Raw genomic sequence first — 22,639 nt, forward strand, 5'->3', positions numbered from 1 at the left:
TTTCATATTAATCCAAATTTAAAACCTAAACTAAAATATAAATTGATTCAAAGAACAACTTCCTCAATCTTTGTTCCATTCTCTCTCCCAGCCAACATTTTTTCGAAGATCCAAAATATGAAACAAAGCCGGCCAGTATCTATAAACATCACCTATAAAAAACTTTGCATCCATATTCCACATCAATCTTAAACCACTTAAAAGGTAAGCTAATTAATCACCTTAAATTCCTCAAATTTGACAATAAAACTCACGTTTTGAGAAAACCCCGAAGCAAATCACCCATCATGTACAATAAATAGCACAAATCTGAACCACTTGAGACAAAAATCAAATTGGAAAAGCATCCGCATATTAAGATAGAGAAACCGATTTGAAGATGAACAAAGAAGTAGTAAACCAGAAATTAATTTAAAATGTTTACAGACATGAACAGTTTCCTCTACATGTAGAGGAATTAGTATGTACCAAAATGTAAAGTAAAGATGAAATAAAAAAATCCATTGGAGTTTAGTTTTACACCAATTTCTTTATATTTTAAAGGTAACTATATTTTACAGCACTCATTGGGAGTGCTCTTAGTCTTTGCAAATAACCATAGTGATGTTTTTGCAAATAAAACCCTATTTGCAAGTTTGCAACACGAAAAAAATTTCATTGGGGTAAACAGCCTTCACGTCCAACGTACACGGCATTTGTGAAAGTAGGGCAACCACATGTCATCTTTAAAAATACTCTTCTTACAATGAAAATTGAACGTTTTACACAGATTTTTTTCTTGTAACAAACCATTTCTGTTTTAGCGATTTGGCAATCGGCGTCTATTCAAAAGAAAGAGTATTGAATATATAAATAATAGAATCTATTTCTTTCGAACTATCTCACACTTAGATTTTTAAAACATATATAATAGAGTACTTTCTTTTATTGAATATAACTCTTAACTGAACGGGCCGGATATTCCAAACATCATTCTATTTGGCATATATTCGATCAAACGAAAATCACTCCATGCGTCATACTCGCGAGTTCCGTTTGAAATCCTTCTACTTATCGCCTCATGATTTTCTTCATATATAAATACACACACACACACACACACACACACATAGTTCATGCTTTTTTATATGTATATATAGAGAGCCTTCCTTTCCCCCTTCAATCGGTCGAGTACTTCATTTCAACATGATGGAGAAACTCTTCCTGATCACAGTACTCCTTGTTCTTTTCAAACTTCCCAGCTTCGTTACTCCAGACTACGTTCCGGCAATCTTCGCCTTCGGAGACTCCATCTTGGACGCGGGGAACAACCGTTTCATCAAGAACTGCACTGCCCAGGCAAATTTCCCTCCTTACGGGTCAACTTACTTCCATCACCCTACCGGGAGGTTCACTAATGGCAGAACAGTAGCTGACTTAATTTGTGAGCCTCTTTTATCCCTTGTAACTTTTTTTTTTTTTTTTCTCTCTTCTTTCACTTTTTCGATTGACTAAGTTCCTTCGTTAATGGTGTTTGATGAATGTGGCTGCAGCCCAATATATAGGCATTGATTTTCAGGAACCATATCTCGAAGCACATCTTGATGTTGTGAATGGAAGTATAAAGAGTTATCCAAATAATGGGATCAACTTTGCTAGTGCTGGCAGTGGTGTTTTCCCACAAACAAACCAGGACGAGGTAATTAAGAAGATAGACCATCTGCTTTTATTTGGAGTTGATCATATTGCCAAAAAAAAACAAAAAAGAATAAAAAAACCCACCCTTTTAATCATCCGAGAATTGATGATATTTATTTAGGCATGGGAATTGATCTTAATTGGCTGTCATGGAATTTTCTACTTGCTTTTTGTGATGAGAAATGCTTCATGTCCCGATAAATTTTATTTATTTTTTATTTTTTTAACTTAGTAATTAAAGAAGTATTTTCTTGGTGATGTTGTGAATTTTTTTAAAAAAATATTTAAGAATATAAAAAAAATGAATGGAAAAAAATCACAAAAAAAAAAAAAAAATTCTTCTTCTCGGGAGTCTAAAGTCCCAATTAAGTTTATTATATAGCATCAAGTTATTTTAATTTTATCACCACAACTCAAATTATCAGTAATCATAATAGAAGTTATCCAATCACCCCAAAAAATAGGCAATCTACTCGCTAGGGTTGGTTTTTTGTTTTTTGTTTTTTTTTTTTGCAGAAGTCCATACATCAAATGCAGTACTAATAATTAATTAATGCTGCAGCTACAAATAAATTATATAAAAGTAATTTTATAAATTGACGTAATTTATTAAATTTATTTTAAAATAAAAATAACTTTACAAACTGAGAAATATATCAAGTTACGTCAATTATCAGATTATTTTTATATAATCCCTTTGTATCCGCTAGAGTATTTCTTGATAAGGAATTTAAACTAATCAACTGTAAAACAAGCAAGTTGATGCTCTTTTTCCTAATTAGTCACACACACACACACACATATATATATATATATAATAAATATCTTACGTGCATGTGGATTTCGATGTGTACGCACAGCATGTAATGCCAATGCAAGTCCAGCTACAACAATTCCAAACATTGGTGCAGCAAGGTCAGATCGATACAACTTTGATCCAAAACTCTCTCTTCCTATTTGAGTCCGGTTCCAACGACATATTCGGCTACTTCTTCGCCGCCGGCTCTGGTGCCGTCCAAGAACTACCACGGCCACATGACTTCGTAAAAGCCATGCTTGACCAAGTGGAAAGTTTTGTGGATGAGATTTACAATCTGGGTGCCCGTCGTATAGCTTTGTTTTCACTTGGCCCCGTTGGCTGTGTTCCGGCTAGGGCTCTGCTGAAGGATGCACCTCTTGATAGATGCTATGGAAAGCTTAACTTCATGGTCGAGAGATACAACCATGGCTTACTTAAGATGGTTAGACATGCGCGCTGGAAGTATCCCGATGCAGTCATTGCTTATGGGGATGTCTACGGCATGGTTCGGCATTTTCGTTCACATCCATATCGCAATGGTAATAATTAAGTCTCTCTCATGATTACCTCTGGTTTGTTTTCCTCATGATTAGTAATATTAGAAGAAAACAAATTGTTCTTAATAAAACTTGAAAATAGAATATTTAGCAACTAGCTTGACCCGTAATTATGTATTAATGTTGATCAGATGCTAGTATATATGCATGGTTACCGATTCTTAGAAATTGATTATGTTGCATTATAATTAATATCACCTATTTCGTTGGTATATATTATATGATGTCTAGGTTTCTTGGACGTAACAAATGCATGCTGTGGCGCTGGGCAACTTGGAGGAGAGATGCAATGTGGGATAGGGCCCTACAAGGTTTGTCAAAATCCAGATGAGTTCATGTTCTGGGATCTTTTCCATCCAACAGAGCACACTTACCAGCTCATTGCAGAGTCCTTATGGGACGGAGACAGGCTTCAGATTAAGCCAGTGAATCTGAGGACTTTAGCCGATAAAGACCTTTTTAATCATTAGGCTAGCTATAAGCTGAAGATCATGATATATATATATATATATATATATATATATATCTATCTATCTAGGTTAATGTTTTGATTTTGTATATGTTAGGATCGAAACTCATGTACGTGATATTCGATCTAACTCATGTACGTGAGCCGAACTTGTATTTTCTTTGAAGGGCCTGATCTTGTCTTGGAAATAAATCATTGGGAGTACCAGTCGATATTGACCCATCGCATGCAAATTATATATATCTAAAATATCTTATGCTTTTTTCATTGAAAATTAACTAAAGCGATCATGTTTTCAATTTAATTATATTGATACTTGCATTCTAAGTGATCATATGGACGATGCAACGTCAACAGTCAAATGATTCAAATTTATAGAAATTTAATTGTCGATCGTAGTAGTTTATACTTAATAATAATTTTGAATTCTAGTACTATGAATGATTAATTTGAATAATTACTGTACGTCGATCGATACATACATCTAACCACCCACATAGGTCATAATTTGGCTAATAATTAAGTTTACAATTGACTTGAATCAGAAGACTTGCCTATAGCTAGTTATATCCAACAAATTATGTTTTATTTGAATTACATCGAAGTTGCAGTTGAAATAATCATTGGTTTATTATTTGAAGTAATATATTTATTGATTGTATTAGAAAACACGAGATGTCACTTTCAAGGTATAATCATTTTTTTCTCTTTAATTTTAATTAATTGATAGCAGATGTTGTTGTGTCGACATTAGATAACTTAATTTTTTTTTAACTCATTAATACAATTATAAAGAAAAAAGTTGAAATATAAAGGCCTAATTAAAAAAGTTGAAAATTCATTTTTTTAAAAATATTAATTAATTTTTTATTTTATTGAAAAAGGTCTTATAGATAATGCTATCTTTTTTTTTTTTGAATAATTAAAAATGTTTGAATTAAAAATATTATACCAAACCTAAAACCTTATCCCACGCTGATGATGAAAAGTAAGACGGCAAGTCACACCCCTTACACTGTCCATCCCGAAAGTTACCAAGAAAATACCATGAAAACAAGGATGGTTGAAAATTCAAACCCCATCTATAAAAACCAACCAATAATTAAAAGCTATATATAATATGGGTACTTCGTTTACTTCAGCAGGACCCACACACGCATTCACACGGCGAGAAATGAGCATTCTAGAGACAAAAGCGATACCAAACCTGCAACTTCGATACCTTTTCCTCTCCGCCTTTTCATGCTCCAAACGCGTCTTCATCAGCATTTGCTAGTTTCTACCAACAAAGCCAACCACAACTATGCTTTTACCAGTTTCTTAAATCTTACGCACTGTATTATAATATTTCACTGATTAAGTTTTTCTTCATTTTTCAGGCTGCCATTGACTTACTTTTATCTCATTCTCTATATATTTAAACCCCCTTCAACATTCTCTCCAACCAAACAGAATACCAGTTTCCCACGAGAACTGGCGGCCTCTTATGATCTCTTGGTTTCTCTGTAAAACTTTTTCCTGTTTTCAGATTATGGGGAACTATATTTCATGCACTCTAGCTGCCCCTTTGATCAAGAACAATAAGGCTGCAGCGAGGGTGATCTTTCCGGGTGGTGAAGTCCGACAGTGCCGTGAACCCGTCAATGCCGCCGAGCTGATGTTTGAGTGCCCCAACTTTTTCCTCGTCAACTCCAGGTCCCTTCACATTGGCAGGAGATTCTCCGCCCTCAGCGCCGACGAGGAGTTAGAGTTTGGCCACGTGTACATCATGTTTCCTATGAAGAGAGTGAATTCTATGGTCACGGCAGCGGATATGACTGTTTTTTTCATGGCAGCCAACTCGGCGGCTAAACGGATATCCGGTGGAAAGATCGGGATATTGCCCGATTCGCGTTTCGCACAAGATGGCGCAGCTTTGGCGGCGGCGGCCACTGCAGAGGACGGTGAGATTGGAGGTTCAAGATTGAGTTTGGATGCAGGAATTGACGAGCTTTCAATGCCAGAGTTCAAGTATAGGATATCTGTGTGCAGGTCAAGGAAGCCCTTGTTAGAGACCATCAAGGAAGAGCCATGCAATTTGTTTGAGATAAGATAATCATATTATCAATGTATAGAATATATGATCTAATAGTTAAATGTGGTCTCTAAATTTTTGCATATATAGGGCAGAATTTTCCCTTTTTCTTTTAAGAAAATACGCAAATTTTATTAATGCCTTCACATATGGTGAAAGAATACTTAGATTAATTTGGATTACGAGTTGGTTAGTTATAAATCACTAATTAATTATTATATTGATACTTGTCAAAATCTGAAGTAAGGTTACGGGAACAATAATGATATGTTTGTTTGGTGGGAAACTATTTGGAGGTTTAGTAATTTAAGGGAAAGAGACGTTGATCATATTTATATAGTTATTACAAATTAGTATATATCAAGCATGACTCTAGAATGAATAAAATCTAGACATTGATGTCACTATCGAATAATATCATTCACAAAGCGAGCGTATCTTGTAAGTAAATAAGCTATTTCATTTCTTCGTCTACCAACATTATCAATTACATCATATATTGCAAACTGCGAAAGGAGACTTTGAATTTCATAAGTCAAATTTCCTTGCATTGAAAAATTAGGTTCTTTAGAACCAATACCTTCAATAACTGACAATGAATCTTCTTCCGAAAGCAAACTTGCGAAACCTAAATTCAAAATCATTTGAAGGTCCCTCAAAACAGAACTTTCAAGTTTCAATTAAAGTAATAAACAGCCCGTAGGCTTTTTATTTTATCTATCATCATTTGGAAAATATCCGATTTTCTTCTATTGATGAATCATGACTTCTGATCAGAATTATTACACGTAAAAATATTTCCGTGGCACTATTAATATATGTTTGAGTTATTTTATTTTTAAACTGGTATGTAAAGCACGTCATACATATGCATCACTTAAATAATAAGATTTAATTTTTTTAAAATTTATTTTTTAAATCAAATTAAGTCGTATAATTAAACACTTTACTAAATATGCTTTACACCATAACTTGAGAATATAATTTTTTTATATATAATATTCATTCATAGCGTATAACTCTCACATGACATGACCTCACCAACTAGCATGATTAATGACAAAAACATATTATTATTATTAAGAAAAATATTTTAATCACAAATAGATTATATAAAAGTAATCCCACAAACTGATGTGGCTTCATGTGGTTTATCAGATTGTAAAGTTATTTTTATTATTAAGTAGATCTAACGGATCACATGAAATCATATCAATTTGTGATATTACTTTTATATAATTTCTTTATGGTTATAGTAGTTTATTATTATTATTATTATTATTATTATTTTGAGAAAGACAAAATTAGTTACATGCCCACACTTATATACCCAAAGTCAATCAATTAAAGTCCTCTACCCTAAAAATTGGAGTTCTAATCAACCAAACTATCCAGATCGGTTGGTGGGCTGATTAATTAGCCCTTTTCAACACTTACGTAAGATCCAAAACTAGGTGTTAATCCGCCAACCTGTCCACGTCATTGCTGCCCCGAAGCACATAAAGAATAATAAAAATAAATAAATAAAAACAGCCTAAACAGGTTAAGATGGTTTGGATAATAAAAATATTTTATCTTATTTAATTTTATTATTATAAATTTTTTAAATTTTTATACAAAATATAATAAATAATTAAAATTTTTAAATAATAATAATATTAAAAAATATTATTTTAATACTATTTTATTGTAATAATATTCTCACTATCCAAACCGTGGCACATAATACTTATATGTACCTATAATAATATTGCTCGATGGATTAATTCCTTCTTTAAATAATATGAGAATTTCCTTAATTTCTTGGATATAATGTGATCTTTTAGATTAAGTTAGAAGAAAATTTTAACAGAAATATATTAAAAAGTTGCCTTTTTTGAACTTGCATACAAGTATCACGCCTTGTTAAATAGAAAATTTCTATATATTTACCATCTATACGCATTATATGCTATATTTTTTTTTCCTAACCCAATATGTGGTATGTGAATGATGAGTAGAAGAAATTAATTAATTTAAGAAGAATAAAATCAAAAAAAGGATTAAAAAAATTTAAAATAATTAATAAAATAAAATTGTGGTATGTGGTGGGCCGGATGAGGATGATGAGTATATAGCAAAGATTTTAAATACAACATTTAATAGTATTTTTCATTCTTAAATTTTTTTTTTCCTTTATTAAAAAAAAAATCTGTTTCTCTCAATTAATCTAATTAATATAACACTGTTAATACTATTAAGAATATTTATCTATTAATTTAAAAAGAATTGCCTTCAAAATATTCTATATTCTTTATTTTCACGCCATGTAATTCGAAAGAGTAGTTTTATATTGCCGTAAAAATTGTATTTTTTTATCTTAATTTTATTATTTAAAATTAAAAATAGGTGTTACTTAATAATTATTATTTTAAAATAATTGAGTTATATTTAAAATCACGTACGTACTTGCCATTTCGGTGCAAGTTTAAATATAATAAAATAGAGGACGAACTATGAAGGTGTGGCTAGCTGTGTGCCTCATGTAGAAATTAAAGTCCCATTAATAGACGACGTTCGCCCTGACGGCCAGAAAGTCATTTTCAGATCAGGTCGAGTCGTCGTCGTAGATCTTATAATTCGCTGATCGGCTTTATGACACGATAAATAGAATGCGACTCTTGAATGAGCCCTAGCTAGCATAACTTTTTGATTGCTGCGTCCACGAACAAAAGCTATTAATTAATTGATAAGATAGATTGGAACACCAAATTATTTTAGTTTTTTCACATAATCTACCAATAATCTCGAGATAAAAATACATATATCCAGTAATATATGAGTCGCGCTCGACCTCTGCGCGCGTTTTTCCATGCAGGCCAGCATTCATGCATTGCCATGTTCACGATGACGTTTAGAATCCAGTATAAATTGCACACGAGTTTACGTATAAAGTGCACATCATTCTTCAACTCGACATATTCATCACATTGTACTAATTATGGGTGGCAAAGGCGGTGGCGGAGGTGGTGGCAGAAATGGTGGTGGCCGAGGTGGTGGCGGGCAGGCAGCAAAGGTGGTGGAGGCTGTGGCGCCAAATTAAAGGTTGTGGTGGAGGTGGTTCCTCAAAGGGCGGTGGCAAGCTGGTAGCAAGACGGTTATTATTATTATATATATATATATACGATGATCATCTATTAATAAATTAAACTATGAATCCTGCTTAATTAGCTTCTGCTCGATCTTTTTACTTTTCCGTCTCCCATGCACGCCACCTTGCTAAATTTTCTGCCGTTAAAATTTATGAATTTTCTTGTTTAATATTATGGCATACAAACTATATAGCAATGTCGAAACTGATCATTTATTTGCACGTACTGAGGGGTGGCAAATCGTGTTAACAGATCGTTTTCGTGTCGTATATGTTATATGATATCGGTCAATCCGAACGCGACCGATTTAATTTAACGTGTCAGATTTTTAAACCCTAATACAATTCATTAAAATAACAAATTGACACGACAAGACACGGCTGTTTTTGACCCGTTATAAATTAATAAAAAATATATTGACACGGCATGTCCCATTTTGACTTGTGTTAACCCGTTTATATAAATGGGTTGAATTAATCCAAATAATCCATTTGATCTGATCAATATAGTTTCACATCAAAATTTAAAATCACAATATTTCTTAAAAATATAAAACTAACTACTAAGGCCCGGATTGGTTACACAAAATCAAAAAACTCATCTCATCTCATCTCAACTCATTTTTACAACTTTTTCAAATTCACATATAAAATATAATAAACAATTTTACTTTTTCAAATCTCAATATAAAATTAATATTATAAAATTATATTATAACAATATTTTATTCATTAGTATTTAAAACATCTCATCTCATCTCATCTCATCTGTGTAACCAAACGGAGCCTAAGTCTAAAATTATAATTTAAACATTAAAAACACTAAAATTAGAATTTATAGGAAGTGTGAGAAGTGGTCGTGACTCGTGAGAACTGGATCAACTGATAACTAAGAGAGAGACTCAATATATCTGAAGATGAACGTGAGATTATGAAGGAGTTTGAGTTAAAGTGCGGGGGGACAATACAAGAAAATATGCTTTTTCCAGCGTTTTTTTAATTGCTGCAAAAAAATTCGCTGCACATGGGTATTATATCCAACGACTGGTCCATTTCCATGAGCACCTCCTGACCTGCTGGCCTTTTAATTGGTGTTTATTGAGAGCACGATATGGAGATAATTTTGATTGTATTTTGTGTTAGAGACATGCTGCTCTGATTTTATAGTACATTAAATTCCCTTCCATTAATGCACCAAACCAATGTATTGATTACTAACAGATCAATCAAACAGTGTTGTATTGGATGATTGATTTTATATTATATTGAAAATGGTATGGTTGTTAAATGGGCAGTATAGTGGATAAATGGAATGTTTGTTTAGAATTTCGGTTATATCTGTTGTGGTCTGAGTTGGAATTGTATTAGGTACTCAAACAGATCTGTTTGAGTAGCTAATACATCTCTAGAGATATAACATTTACGTGCTAGATAAGAACCAAAAAAGGCTATTATCGGCGTTGGTTTAATCACTGGGACTAAAAATCAAATAGTTGAAAACTTATTCCCAGTGATAAATACAACGCTGGAAATAATTTCAGGGTTACGTATCAGATCTAAATGCAGCGCTTAGTACCACTGCTTAAAGGAAAAACAATTGTTCTGAATTATTTCCAGCGCCCAAAAATGCTGGAAATAAAGGTTCCAACCGCTGCAACTGGTGACATATTTGCAGCGCCATATTAATAAGCTGCCTATTAATATTTGTTGCAGCGGTATGCAACGCTGTAAATAAAATTATTTGCAACCTATTAGTAAAACGCTGCAAATAATGTTGTTATATATCCAACGCCTTATAATGCGCTGAAAATTGTAGCTTTTTGGCAGCGATTTTTTATAATTTTGCGACAAATAATTACGCTGCAAATGTTTTTCGCAACGACTTCTTGAAAACATTGGAACGTTAATGGTAGCGATTTTTTAATTATCTACAGTGTTAACTTTCGCTGGAAATATTTCAATATTTTCAGTGATTTTCACCTTTCGCTATATGAAGTTAAAAATAAGTAGACAATTGTGACTAACACCCAGCGCAAAAAAGTTTGCTGAGAAAATTTATTTCCAACGATTATGTGGGGTTTTTGCGACTATTTTTGGCGCTGTAAAAGGTGTATTTTCTTGTAGTGGGAGTAGAGTGTTATAGTTTTTAGGTATAAGAATACAAATGTAAATTTAACTTTCGTCACGAATCATAACGGGTTGACCCGTTAGACGGGTTGAACCGTTAGTGACCCGTTTAGTAATCGTGTTTTAACAGGTTAGTTCATTTTTTATCTTAACCTGTTAAAACTAAACTCAAACCAGCTTTTATTGTATCTTGTTCATATTGAATTAACAGATCGTGTCACATATTACCACCCCTGTTAAGAGTGACGTATGTACGATATAATTTGACATCACGTGATTCGTGAATCTAAGAGGCTGACCATCTCAACCATATCATTATGGATCAGTACAAGAACTACTGCAAATCTAAGATGCTAACTCTTTGAGATCGGATCTGCAAGAAGCATGCAGAATAATGTATGTAGTTGTTTTTGAAATTCTTGTACCTATCTATAGCTACGTACATGGTTAATTTATTCGGTGGTTGCAGCAAAAATTATCTAGCTAGCTAGTCGTGTACCTATCCTCAACATTTTCTCCCGAAATATAAAGTTACAAATTTAAGTGTAGTTCATACATTCCATGCATTTTTTTGTTCTTTCTACAATTGAATTTGTTCTTTAAAATGAAGTTATAAAATGAAGGAAAATTATTTGTACATTCGTAAAGTGGGCAAGCTCCCGTACACACTCTCTTTGAAAAGGTAAAAAATTTGAGATCGATTCATATGGGGAAAAAAAAAAAAAAAATCTATTTTTTAATAGTGAGATGTCCCACTTATTTAAAAAAAAAAAAAAATGCGTGCGGCTTGTACACTGCAATTTTAATTATCTAGCATTTCTCAAATATAGTATGTTTTAGATAATTTTTACTATAGGTAGCTACTTGATAAGGGAACAGATTAAAATATCTCATTTTTATACTAAATCGACACTATTTAATTCCTTTAAATCGATAAAATTGTTGTTGGAAAAACCGCACTCAGTTTGCCGGACAATGGAGCTGCCATATTCGATCGGGGTTAGAAATTAAAAGCTTGGACTAACATTAATTGGGTTGGCAGACTACCCACTTCTCCTGCGGCCATAAAGGTTATATATATGGAGATGGACTGTTAGTACGCATATGGACTCGATCATGAGACTGAATAGATGTATGATTAATTAAAAAGATGAGATATACATGATGATATACTTCGTGACCGTATTTAATGCACAGTATTTAAACATTATTATTAATAGCTTGAGGAGATTAAAATAATCAACATTTACCCATCATGACCATTAGAACTTTAAACCTTCAAGCTAGAGGAGATTGATTATATATAGTTGATTATTTGATATTCTTGATCTCTTCAGCGTTATATCCACGAAGCACCTTATAATTGCTTTCAATGGATGCATATACAAGATTTAATTATAAATATTTAATTTGAGACCAAAAAACTTAATTCCTGCATGCATAATATGGTTGGCTTGATAGATCATCAATAAGCATATGTAATAGATCGATCACGTCATGTATGTGTCAGTGATGATCATGATCTGCATGTGTGTGTGTGTGTGTGTGAGAGAGAGAGAGAGAGAGAGAGAGAGCACTAGCTAGTTAGCTAGTGCTGAAATAAATGAAGAAGAAGAGAAACAAGGCAGATGGAAAAAGAACCGGTGAGAAACACAAGGCCACAAGCACCAGAAGCTAAAGCCATAAGCTCTATAGACTGTGAGAACATGGCATCACGCTTATGTCTATGATCATAACCAGCCCCATAGCACCACTCTCTTTTCAAGAGCTGCTGAGTAGCAGTAGTACTAGTACTACTGCATGTGAGCTGTCTCGTCTCCTTTCTCTTCAATTCTTCTATTCTGTCTCTGAGAATATTCAGGTTGCCATCCACAATGTTTGCTGCATGCATATATATAATCAAATTATAACAATTATATATTGATCAAAGATCGATGATCTATAATCGATCGATTAGCTAGTACTAGTACTATTTGTAGTACTTTAGATAGAACTTAATTAATTCTCTTAATTCCATTTGGGAAAGAGTACTAATATTATTGCTTTGATCATCTTCTTTCTTTGCGAAAGACATGCAATTAATCTTGTATAATATGGCCGGATCGATCAAGTTCACATGCGTGCATGGCATGCTATGTAAAAATCAAATACCTCTGTCCTTGAAGCTTTGAGATCTCACTTGGGGGTAGTACTGGAATAACTTATGATTGCAAACAGCTTGGCTTGAGCTGCAAAACGATAATTGGAAGGTGGAAGGCATCATCTGAGTGAGTTGATGGCCGAGAAGCTTGCACGCTACCTGCATGCTCCGGTTTTAATATCTTTCGTGTATTTATACCGAACAATAATTCTGATCTGAAGCATATCATCACGCAACCTCTAGCTAGCTCCTGAGTGAGATGGCATTTGGATCCTTGGATGGATCACTAAAGCTAGCTTTTTAATTAGTTTAATTAATTTATTTATTACATTAATTTGTAAAATATATATAATTAATATGCATAATATATTTTTTTTTCTTCTAAATAATATAATATAAAAAAATAGATAAATAGAAGTTCCTAACCGCTAATTTAATTAGGATCTATTTAATTCATATACATACATGAGTTTGAACGTACAAGAAGTTGTAAATAAATTGTCTCTTTTCCAATTCGCGACCACTATAAAAACGAAGTAAATTTTATTTTTTTGCGTCGATTCTTAAAAAGATTGAAAATATTTTAGATTCAAAAATCCATTTTTCTTTGTGGTGTATTGATGTTTTATTTCAGATCGATTTCACATCATACCATAGCCTACCTAACCGCGCGGCCAATTAGATTTGTAGAAAACAATTAACTAATTACCAGAGCCTTCCTATATATGTATATGTATGTATGTATGCATATATGTATGTATATATAAAAAGTAATATTAATGTTGGTATACCATCATTTTGGTAAAGAAAGAACCGCCAATTAAATTAGGATGCATGCCATTCACAACTTAATTGGGGCCTTTGAAGCCACGCCCGCTGGCGCTCTGATCACGAGGACTTAAAACAAATTAATGAAAATAAATTTAAGTATATGAGTCTTGGGTATAAGTCCATGCATGGAAGAATTATGATGACATGCATGGATCAGAATAATAAGGTGGGATACCATGAAGATTTGATTACGATAATATAAAAGAGAAAAGTCATGACAACTGGCCTTGGCAGAAACATTTAATTTGATACAGATCATACAATAGGACATGATCATTGAACAGATGGCACATAATGTAGGGTTTTTGTCCTTAAAATACTCATCCAAATTATACAGTCCCACCACGTAGCCCTTTACAAGGAATCCCTGTGATCTTATTGGGATGTGTGTCTCGCATATGTTCGGTAGCGTCAGATTTGTGATTGCAATAAATAGGTTCTGATAATCCTAAAATAATCAAACTTTGTTACGTGTCATAAATATTTTTATCAATCATATTGAATAAAAACATATATTAATACGCAAAATTATTTACAACTAAATTTTTCTATATCTTATAGCCAGGAAGTTTGATAAAACGGGAGAAAATGATTGAAAAGCAATGGGAGTACAGGTGTTGAATGATTAAAAAAAGGCGAAAAAGTGCAATCCAACAAGTTACAACCCTAAGCTAACTTTAGTTGCATTTTGATGTAGTTAGGTAAGGCAGATAATATCCGTAGGATTCCGATGATCATCAAGATATCTGAAAAAGCCCGAAACCTAAACCCCAGTATGGCTGGATGCTGATTGATTGAAGGAATCAAAATTCTAAAAAATCCAGATGGTTTGTGCAAAGAAATGTGGAATTTGAACAGATATCTAAGCTTTTACAAGTGTAATGATCATACCGGATGAAGAAATCCAAGTGCTCTAGCATTCAAGATCTATTAAAGATAGTGGTAATAATTCCATAACTTTAAAATCATTAGTTTAAAAAAAGTGCATATAATTCAACGATAGAGCACTAAAAGCAAAAGATGCTACAAAAAATAATTGACCGATCCTCGTCACTAAAAACTCTGAACCCACTTCCCCCTTCCATGTCATGTCTATTCTACTCTCTCAATATCAAGCTCGAAGTCTGGATTCCATAACAGTGGTTTTTGCATGTTCATTTCCCAATACTCAGCCCACTGTTACTCCTTCGTCGTTATGGTATCGAGGCATTTATATACACATGGATGTAAAAGTACATAGGCGTGCATCAGTTTCCAAAAAGGACAGGAATGACTCGGAGAAACTTGACTTGTTCATATAAGTTCCCGACTAACATATAACATCATCGTTCCTAACTACATGTCACCCGCTAAAATACGCATATAGGAAAGAGGAATGTCAAGAGAATTTGAGACGTCCCATGTGCTTGCAAGCCTCGATTATATTCAACATGCATTCATACAGACAGCGTTGTTCCTAACTACATGACACTAGCTACAATTTACATACAGGAAATAAGAAAATCTAGTTCTCTTACCACACAAGCCTCAAGAGTTCAGCCCTTGTGATTACACAACAACAGATATGTCAAGACCCATTGACATATAGACATCATATTGACAGCACATCATATTCACATGTCCATGTCATCAAAAATCTCCCTATCTTCATCATAAGGTAAATCAACCATAAGAAATTCATCTGCCACCAAGTTACTGCCAAAAATGACAACACTTAAGCCAAAAACTACGCACAACAATTAATGGAAAAAGTTGCAATGTTAAGAAACATTTTAACCTACCTTAAACAGCAAAGACGAAAACTGACAATGCGTTTTAGTTTTCTGTTATAGAAGAAGAAACTGAAAGACCATCTGAAGAGAAAATAAGTAACCAAGTCATAATTGCAGCTATGCAGACTAACACCAATCATCGAACAATCAAAACTTACACGGCTCCTCTCTCTAGAAACGGATCAGCATCAGAGTCTGGATTGTAACTGTAAATTTCACATTCTGCTAGTTTTACAACCTGTATCACAAGTTATCATAAGTTTGACTCCAAGTATGTGTTGCATGTACAATTATCTAAATTAAACTCACCTCGTCTAAAGCCTTGTACAAGGCCTCCAGCAGAGAAGTGCCTCCATTAGTCTCAATCCATTCCTGTGATTAAATGGTCAAACAAACCAACGCATAAGGCTCAAAGAGGTATTGTTCATCATAAAGCTCATCATGAGCACTATCTCATTTTCTCATTATGCATCCTCAGAACTAGAAACATAAAAGCAAAAGAAATAAGCAAGCATTTGGTTCCCATTCATGCAATAAGGAATCAGAATACTACACCAACTTATTTGAGAAAAGGACAACAGTATCTAGAAGTATATCAGCAGTTCTACACTGTTTCTAATTCAGACATTGACCTATCAGACAACCATACTTCATAAATAATAAACCGTCCATATGACAGAATGGAAAAATCCCGTAGTATGATAACCGGTGTTCAATAACAGGTAAAGTGATGCTTCAACAGAGGAAGAACATTATTAACAGTGTGAAAAAGATTAGTTGTAGAGGCTTGAGGTCTACCCCAAACTGACATTAATTTTGGACCACGGCCTGGCAGGTTCATGGGTCATGAAAGAAAATGTAATCTTTTCTGCTTTGTGAAAATCAAATGCCATCAATTATTTCCCCCACCTAATGTAACTCTTTGCAGAACAAGGAGGGGCATATGCAGGTGACTTTTAAAAGGTTCAATAAGCTTAGAACGTAATATTGCACTAACTGGACAAAAATAAATTTCAGATAAACAAAACAAACATTATTATGGCAAATACCTTTGAGGCTTCAAACATGTAGGTATCAACGATTTGCTTAAAACTGTCCCAGCTTTCCTCTGTGAAGAACTGGTGAGCTTTCACCACACTAGAAAACCGCAAGGATGTAGGCAACATCGTAACATGAGGAAACCACATAAATCCCCACAGAAAAAACATCTATAGCAGGCACTTGATAGGACCAACATGAGTAAATAAACCAACTGTATGAACAACCGCATTAGACTTGGGAAATGGAGAGATTTGAACTCTCAGCTCCTTCTAGAGCAACAGTCCTCTGAACTGTCTGTCAAACCCTTTGACAACACTCCCGTAACAAGCAAAGAAGGATTATTTAGTGGGTTGCCAGGTCGCCCAATAAGCTGACAATGACATTACCCATAATCCTCCTTTAGCCATATGTGAAATGAATATGCCTTGTACAACATAACAACAGAGATACCTGAAGTCATAATCCGGATACATGTGACTGAGGGTAAGCACCAGGTAGATCACTGTCTTCCGGCTGAAATGAACATAAAGGAAAACCATCTAAGATAACATAAGAAATAACCGACACTTTCCAAGACCAATCTAGCTAACATCCACCACCTGTTTCTGCTCAACAATAAATCAGCAGGTGAGGAAGAGTCCATGTCCGAAGATTTCCCCAGATAGTCAAGGATCTGAAGTAAAAGTAAGAATCATACACATACAGACTACTAAAAACATAAACAAAGATACCAATCTGTTGTTAATTATAAAGTATGTGTGAGACAAAATAGTTAAGAAATTTATTAACTCTTTACTTAAACATAGAGAGAGAGAGAGAGAGAGAAAGAGAGAGAGAGAGAGAGAACTCTTTTTTTTTGGCTTTTCTGGCCATCCGCTTAGTAGAAATTAATATTAAGAGAAAAAATACTTAGCTTAGATGATGAATCAAATAAAACAAAAAATACCAACAAGTGAGAAAAGGGTGGGAAAAACTAAAGGGAAATGAAAAGTAGCCAATATTTGTTTAAGAAAACTTTGCATCATAACTATATTGCAAGGAAAAAAACTAAATAACTATCTTGCAATGAATTAAAATCATAAAAATTGAACATATTTTATGCCCCCAATTCACCTCATTCTCCAAGCTAAGAGACAGTTTCTTATCCGTTCCAGTGTGTTTGCCTAGAAGAAACAAGAGAGAACTAAGTTGACCATGAACAAAAACCAAATAGTTCTAAAAGTTGTAAACTTTTTCTTACAGGAGTAAGCTTCAAGGCATCCTTCAATGGTTCGGTCTCCAAGATTTAAATGAGTTAAAAAATCATTTAATCTGGAAAAATGGAACAGAGAAATTAATAGTAATGCTCAAATTTATCAAGAATAGTCTACAAATATGAAATATGAAAATAAAAAGTTGACCTCATTAGTGAATGAATCATAATTTAATTACTTTTCTTAATTGTTTAAAAATTACCGATCCAGAGGAGTGTATTCTAAGAACTTCATAATGATTAACGTTCAAATGACTTTGATGTGGCAGGTACCGTACTAGCACTAGAAATCTCCCAGGGATCCTGTTTGACAAACAAGATTATTAAAATTTAAGGCTTGCGGAAAGCTTTTAGATTGAGAAATGTTGTCCTCAGTATCATGCGTATCAAACAACAAGGTTATGACAGCCAAATTTCTAGTTTTGCCACTAATGTTAGATACAATCAGGGGTAATGCATCGTTGCGCACTCCTTTTGAAGAAGAGTGAAATTCACCATTGTAAAATTAATTTTTTTATATGAGTCTCATTTTTACTTACTTTTTTCAAAAATAGTGGCACTATATGACTACAAATATCATTTATCTAAACAAAAATACAAAGATAATAATCCAGATAATAACAAATGATGTAATAAACGAAAAGAACTTAAAAGAATAAGCATACCTTAATAAGTATTACTAGACATACTACACGTTTTACAACATGACCTTTACAAATCGCCGTGTCACAAATCAAATCAAAAGTTATAATCAAAAGTCAAACCAAAGTTATTTAGCATTGCTCAAGCGGTGGTCGCAAGAATTTCGTCGTGAAACCTGTAGTTTATTTAGCATTTTCCAATCTTAACATGTTTCTCTTCTGCTTGAACAGAAACTTTATCCATCATCAACAAAACCCTTATTATACAGGGAAGCCCTACATCTAACCCAATCTAATATAAGACCCGTAACCTGGAAATACAAATGTTACAGTAAAGCAGTAAACCAATGATTTTTCCACAAAATTGATGAAAAATACGACACAAAACAAACAGGAATGGAAATACGAAAGCGAAGACGTGATACAGACCGGAAAAATCGAAGCGAAAAGCAGACGGACCGATCGAAGTACCTGTTGGAGAAGATTTGCCCAAATTACGGGAAAAATTTGAGCGGGAGTGCAGTAATTCGGTGGATTTGGGTTGTTGTGGGGTTCGGTGGGTGAGCCAAGAGGTTTGAAAGAGCCCCTCAAATTCGAATATTCTATTTTGATTTGGAATGATAAAAGAAAAATGATAAAACATGGTTCGTTGAAATAGTCACCACTGGTGAGGACGGGAAGTGGACAGGGAAAGCCTGGCCCAGATCAGCCTAGAAGCCCAAATGGGCCCAAGTAAAGCTATATTTTTGTCATTACATACAATAGGATTGAAGGAGAGGCGCTTTGCAAGGGTTCTGTTTCTCTTGGGTAAAAAACAGTCTACTAAGCTTGCTCCGCGTAAGATAAAGATGTCTAAAGAGAGTAGAATGGAAAGCAGTTATTAATACTTCTAATAGCACAATTCATCACTGCACCCTTCCCCTTCGAATCTGGAAAAAATCCACTACTGAAAAATCTATTATTTTCTTTTGAATTTGCTTTTTCGTCTCAAATCTTGTTGAGATCTTGCTGTCGCCGCCACAAATGGTTTGATTGTTGAACTTTATTTATCTCTTTTGCTTGGTCAATAGGTCTTCTTATTACTTGTCAAGATCTTCCTATTACTTATCGGAGATTGAAACAATGGATTAGTTGTGGAGTTTGTAAAAATTGATGTCTATTTACGTTTTTAATATCAGAGTATTGATGTCCAGCTCCATAAGACTAAGCATTTTGATCACTAGGTTTTCTCTTTAAGTGAAAAACATCCCACTGGGAAATTTACTTGCCTTGACCATGTGAAATTCACTTCGAAAAGTATTGATGTCACACGCGCAATGTCCAGGATGTGCTCCGTCGTCGGTCTGTGTGAACTCCATCGTAATACTCTTGTTATATTGTCGTAGCCCTCGGGAATGAGTTTGTGGGGGGGGGGGGGGGGGGGGGGGGGGGGGGGTGCGTTTGGGTAGCAGAATGAAAACTTGATGCACATATGAATGAGCCTATGAGGAGAGTTTGTGTAAGGGATAAAATCTGGTATAGGGAGTGCATAAACAACCCACTAATATATTAACATGGTGGAATGGGATTAGATGGCTGGTTATGACTTGAGACCACACCAACTGGTCATCAGGTTTTCTCATTGAGAAAAGTTATATTTCCAAATATATAGCCTGAATTGAGTTTTAAAATAAATTTAAAAAGTTGAATGTTTGAAATGCATTTTTTATTATACGATTGCTATATCTTTCCTACTTTCATAAATAGAATAACATTAATATATAAGTAAAAAGAGAAAATCTATTTGAAAATTTTATTTTTTACATGCTTAACGCATCATTGATATAAAAACTTTCCATATCAACATTGCTAAAAAATAACAACTCGACTCCATATGGTTGAATTTGCGAATGAAATCGCACACTTTGCTGAACATACTGAGAGAGAGAGAGAGAGAGAGAGAGAGAGAGAGAGAGAGAACAAGAAGAAGACAAAGGAAGGAAAGCTGTACTCAGATCCCATTTTTCCCATTCATCCCCCCAAATCCCATTTTCGCACTCTCCAAATAATTACATACTTTTCATTGAAAATAAAACATATACAGAAAATCTTTCATCCACAAACTGAACTTGAGGTACTGAGCTGACACTCATATGATTGGATTCTTATAGCAAGTGACTTCTCCAATCGCTTCGGGAATCAAAATTTTGATTACCGTTCCATTTTGTTTCAACAAGAATGGATGGAATTTTCCGTGCCGATTAATACCAGGTGCTCTGTTACAGGTCAAATACCAGTCATTTCAGTGTATTTTGGTTAATTCAAACCGATTTTCGGTATACTGGGAAGAAATTCATATGTTGGTCCGTAAAGTAAAAGGCAAAGATATGGCTGTGGTATTTTTGTAATTAATATGAAACTCTTGGATTTTTCGTAATTTTCGTGTGAAAACCAGGGGCATGGTTATAGCATTTTTGTAATTAATGAGAAAACTCTTGGTTTTTTTTGTAATTTTTGCTCCAATTCTCCGTTTGAAATCTGAAGACTATTTTTCATAATTTTTTTAATCCCCTTTTCTTGAAAACTCGAACAGAAAATAAAATCTCTTCTACCAAGTGCCGACACTACATGTTGTATAGTATGGGATTGCAACAGCTAGTAAATTGATTTTGTTAACAATTTTGTAATGCTTCCTAAAGTTTCTCAACCAAAAATATATTAAAAAAAATTAATAATAATAAAAAATAAAAAAATTCACGGTTGAATATTTGGTAGGGGTCAATGAATAAGTACTGTCTAATTTAAGAAAATGAGTGATTATTTTTTTAATAGTTGGATTGAAAACTTAAAAGTATTATGGAGTTTTACAAATATATGTGATTTTAAGACTTGTATTGAGAAGTATTATTGAGTTTCTCATGTATGTATATTTTTAAAACTTGCATTGATATTATTTTAGAATATAGTTTATATATAATTAATTTATCTATATATAAACCATCCAAAACGATATCGGTATTGAAATATTTCATTCTAGTATTTTAACTGAAACGATCACTAAAACGAAATTCAAAACTTTGCTTTCGATTCTCGTTAAGCACAACTCATGGCCAAGAGGCAATACGGAATTCAAAACTTTCCTCTTCTATCTAGCACGCCAAAACGCTCCTTTTCTTTTCACCAAAACGCCCTATTTCATTTTCTCCTTGGCATGCCAGGTAGATTTGTGTGCAAGGAGTAATAGAGTTTTCTAAAAAATGATTGGTTTTTAGCTTTTTTAAAAGGTATAATGGGTCTACCATAAGTTGTGTGTTGCCGCACCAACTCATGTCTAGCAAAACTAAAATAAAAATAAACAAATCATTTAGCTTTACAGTGGAGATTGAATAAATGCCAAATAGCTATAAATAATCTTATTTGTAAAATTTTGTTGATAAAATTGTAAAATTAAGATAAATAATTTGTTGTTTTCAAAATGAAGCAAATAATGAACAAACTCGAATACAAAATGGAAAGTATAAATTAGGGATAAGATGGAACTCGATTTATGTTGGAATAAAAAATAAATCCATAGAGTTTGACCACCAACTGCGGGCTAAAATTCAATATATTTATAAACAATCATGACTCATTCTAAATTGTTTTACTGTTCCATTTTATTGAGAGGATTCAATTGTCTTTTTTCTAGAATTTTGTGGAAATAATCTAGATGGCATTTAAATATAACAAAATTTGCAAGATAGTCTATCTCAAGCTGGATTTCAATCATTCTTAATTAATCCTTTAATTTAAAAGTACTTGAAGAAGATATCCATTCATTTCAACTCTTTGTTGTATTAACTATGGATAATCTCTGGCTCCTAAGAAATCAGGTAATTCACAATGCTCCCTATACCCCTCCAAACTAGTTTGTGTCAAAAGTTTCTCAAATTTTCAATGAACGCAGCAAAGCATAAAGCATAAAATTTAGTCAATAAGAAGTTAGATGGCAACCCCCACCAGAAGGTTTATGTGAGGGGGGCTATCCGTGAAGCAGGATGTGGCAAAATGGGCTAGAGCTCAGGAAGACTCAGGGCCTAAAAGCAAGGAACAGGCCAGACCAGGTTGGCCCTGGAAGCCCAGCAGTTAAGGTAGCTGGACAGCACGTGCT

General features: G+C 33.7%; 3 protein-coding genes across 4 annotated transcripts; 2 read left to right on the top strand and 1 right to left on the bottom strand.

Annotated features, from left to right (window-relative positions):
* Positions 1 to 1,114: 1,114 nt before the first annotated feature.
* On the top strand, positions 1,115 to 3,724 carry LOC122311626 (GDSL esterase/lipase 6). The gene is made up of 4 exons (XM_043126245.1): positions 1,115 to 1,423; positions 1,533 to 1,678; positions 2,538 to 3,015; positions 3,265 to 3,724. Exons 1-4 carry the CDS (start codon positions 1,186 to 1,188, stop codon positions 3,501 to 3,503), a joined length of 1,101 nt encoding a protein of 366 aa, XP_042982179.1. The 5' UTR covers positions 1,115 to 1,185; the 3' UTR covers positions 3,504 to 3,724.
* Positions 3,725 to 5,033: 1,309 nt separating this feature from the next.
* LOC122310404 lies at positions 5,034 to 5,597 on the top strand. The gene has a single exon (XM_043124297.1). It carries the CDS (start codon positions 5,034 to 5,036, stop codon positions 5,595 to 5,597), a length of 564 nt encoding a protein of 187 aa, XP_042980231.1.
* A 9,610-nt stretch (positions 5,598 to 15,207) lies between these two features.
* Positions 15,208 to 19,139, bottom strand: LOC122308772 (repressor of RNA polymerase III transcription MAF1 homolog). Of its 2 annotated transcripts, none has more exons than XM_043121977.1 (11): positions 18,982 to 19,139; positions 18,073 to 18,172; positions 17,858 to 17,928; positions 17,731 to 17,780; positions 17,217 to 17,290; positions 17,068 to 17,130; positions 16,626 to 16,713; positions 15,886 to 15,948; positions 15,735 to 15,814; positions 15,586 to 15,657; positions 15,208 to 15,499 (listed from the first exon to the last, which is right to left on the bottom strand). In XM_043121977.1, the coding sequence occupies exons 2-11, from the start codon at positions 18,102 to 18,104 to the stop codon at positions 15,418 to 15,420; spliced, it is 675 nt and encodes a 224-aa protein (XP_042977911.1). In that variant the 5' UTR covers positions 18,105 to 18,172; positions 18,982 to 19,139; the 3' UTR covers positions 15,208 to 15,417. The 2 variants fall into 2 exon arrangements, with proteins under 2 accessions (XP_042977911.1, XP_042977910.1); XM_043121976.1 differs by having other exon boundaries at positions 18,940 to 19,138.
* Between the last annotated feature and the right edge of the window lie 3,500 nt (positions 19,140 to 22,639).

This window comes from Carya illinoinensis, chromosome 5, assembly GCF_018687715.1.
Source record: "Carya illinoinensis cultivar Pawnee chromosome 5, C.illinoinensisPawnee_v1, whole genome shotgun sequence".
NCBI classification, from domain to species: Eukaryota; Viridiplantae; Streptophyta; class Magnoliopsida; order Fagales; family Juglandaceae; genus Carya; species Carya illinoinensis.

What these genes read in the sequence shown, in the direction of transcription:
- LOC122308772 (XM_043121977.1), bottom strand. Translation starts at nt 18,104, where the DNA reads ATGAAGTTCTTAGAATACACTCCTCTGGATCG. An exon ending in ATGCCTTGAAGCTTACTCCT is followed by an intron (nt 17,781 to 17,857) that starts GTAAGAAAAAGT and finishes TGTTTCTTCTAG; the next exon opens with GCAAACACACTGGAACGGAT. An exon ending in TGTACAAGGCTTTAGACGAG is followed by an intron (nt 15,815 to 15,885) that starts GTGAGTTTAATT and finishes CTTGTGATACAG; the next exon opens with GTTGTAAAACTAGCAGAATG.
- LOC122310404 (XM_043124297.1), top strand. Translation starts at nt 5,034, where the DNA reads ATGGGGAACTATATTTCATGCACTCTAGCTGCCCCTTTGATCAAGAAC.
- LOC122311626 (XM_043126245.1), top strand. Translation starts at nt 1,186, where the DNA reads ATGATGGAGAAACTCTTCCTGATCACAGTACTCCTTGTTCTTTTCAAA. An exon ending in CACAAACAAACCAGGACGAG is followed by an intron (nt 1,679 to 2,537) that starts GTAATTAAGAAG and finishes GTGTACGCACAG; the next exon opens with CATGTAATGCCAATGCAAGT. An exon ending in TTCACATCCATATCGCAATG is followed by an intron (nt 3,016 to 3,264) that starts GTAATAATTAAG and finishes TATGATGTCTAG; the next exon opens with GTTTCTTGGACGTAACAAAT.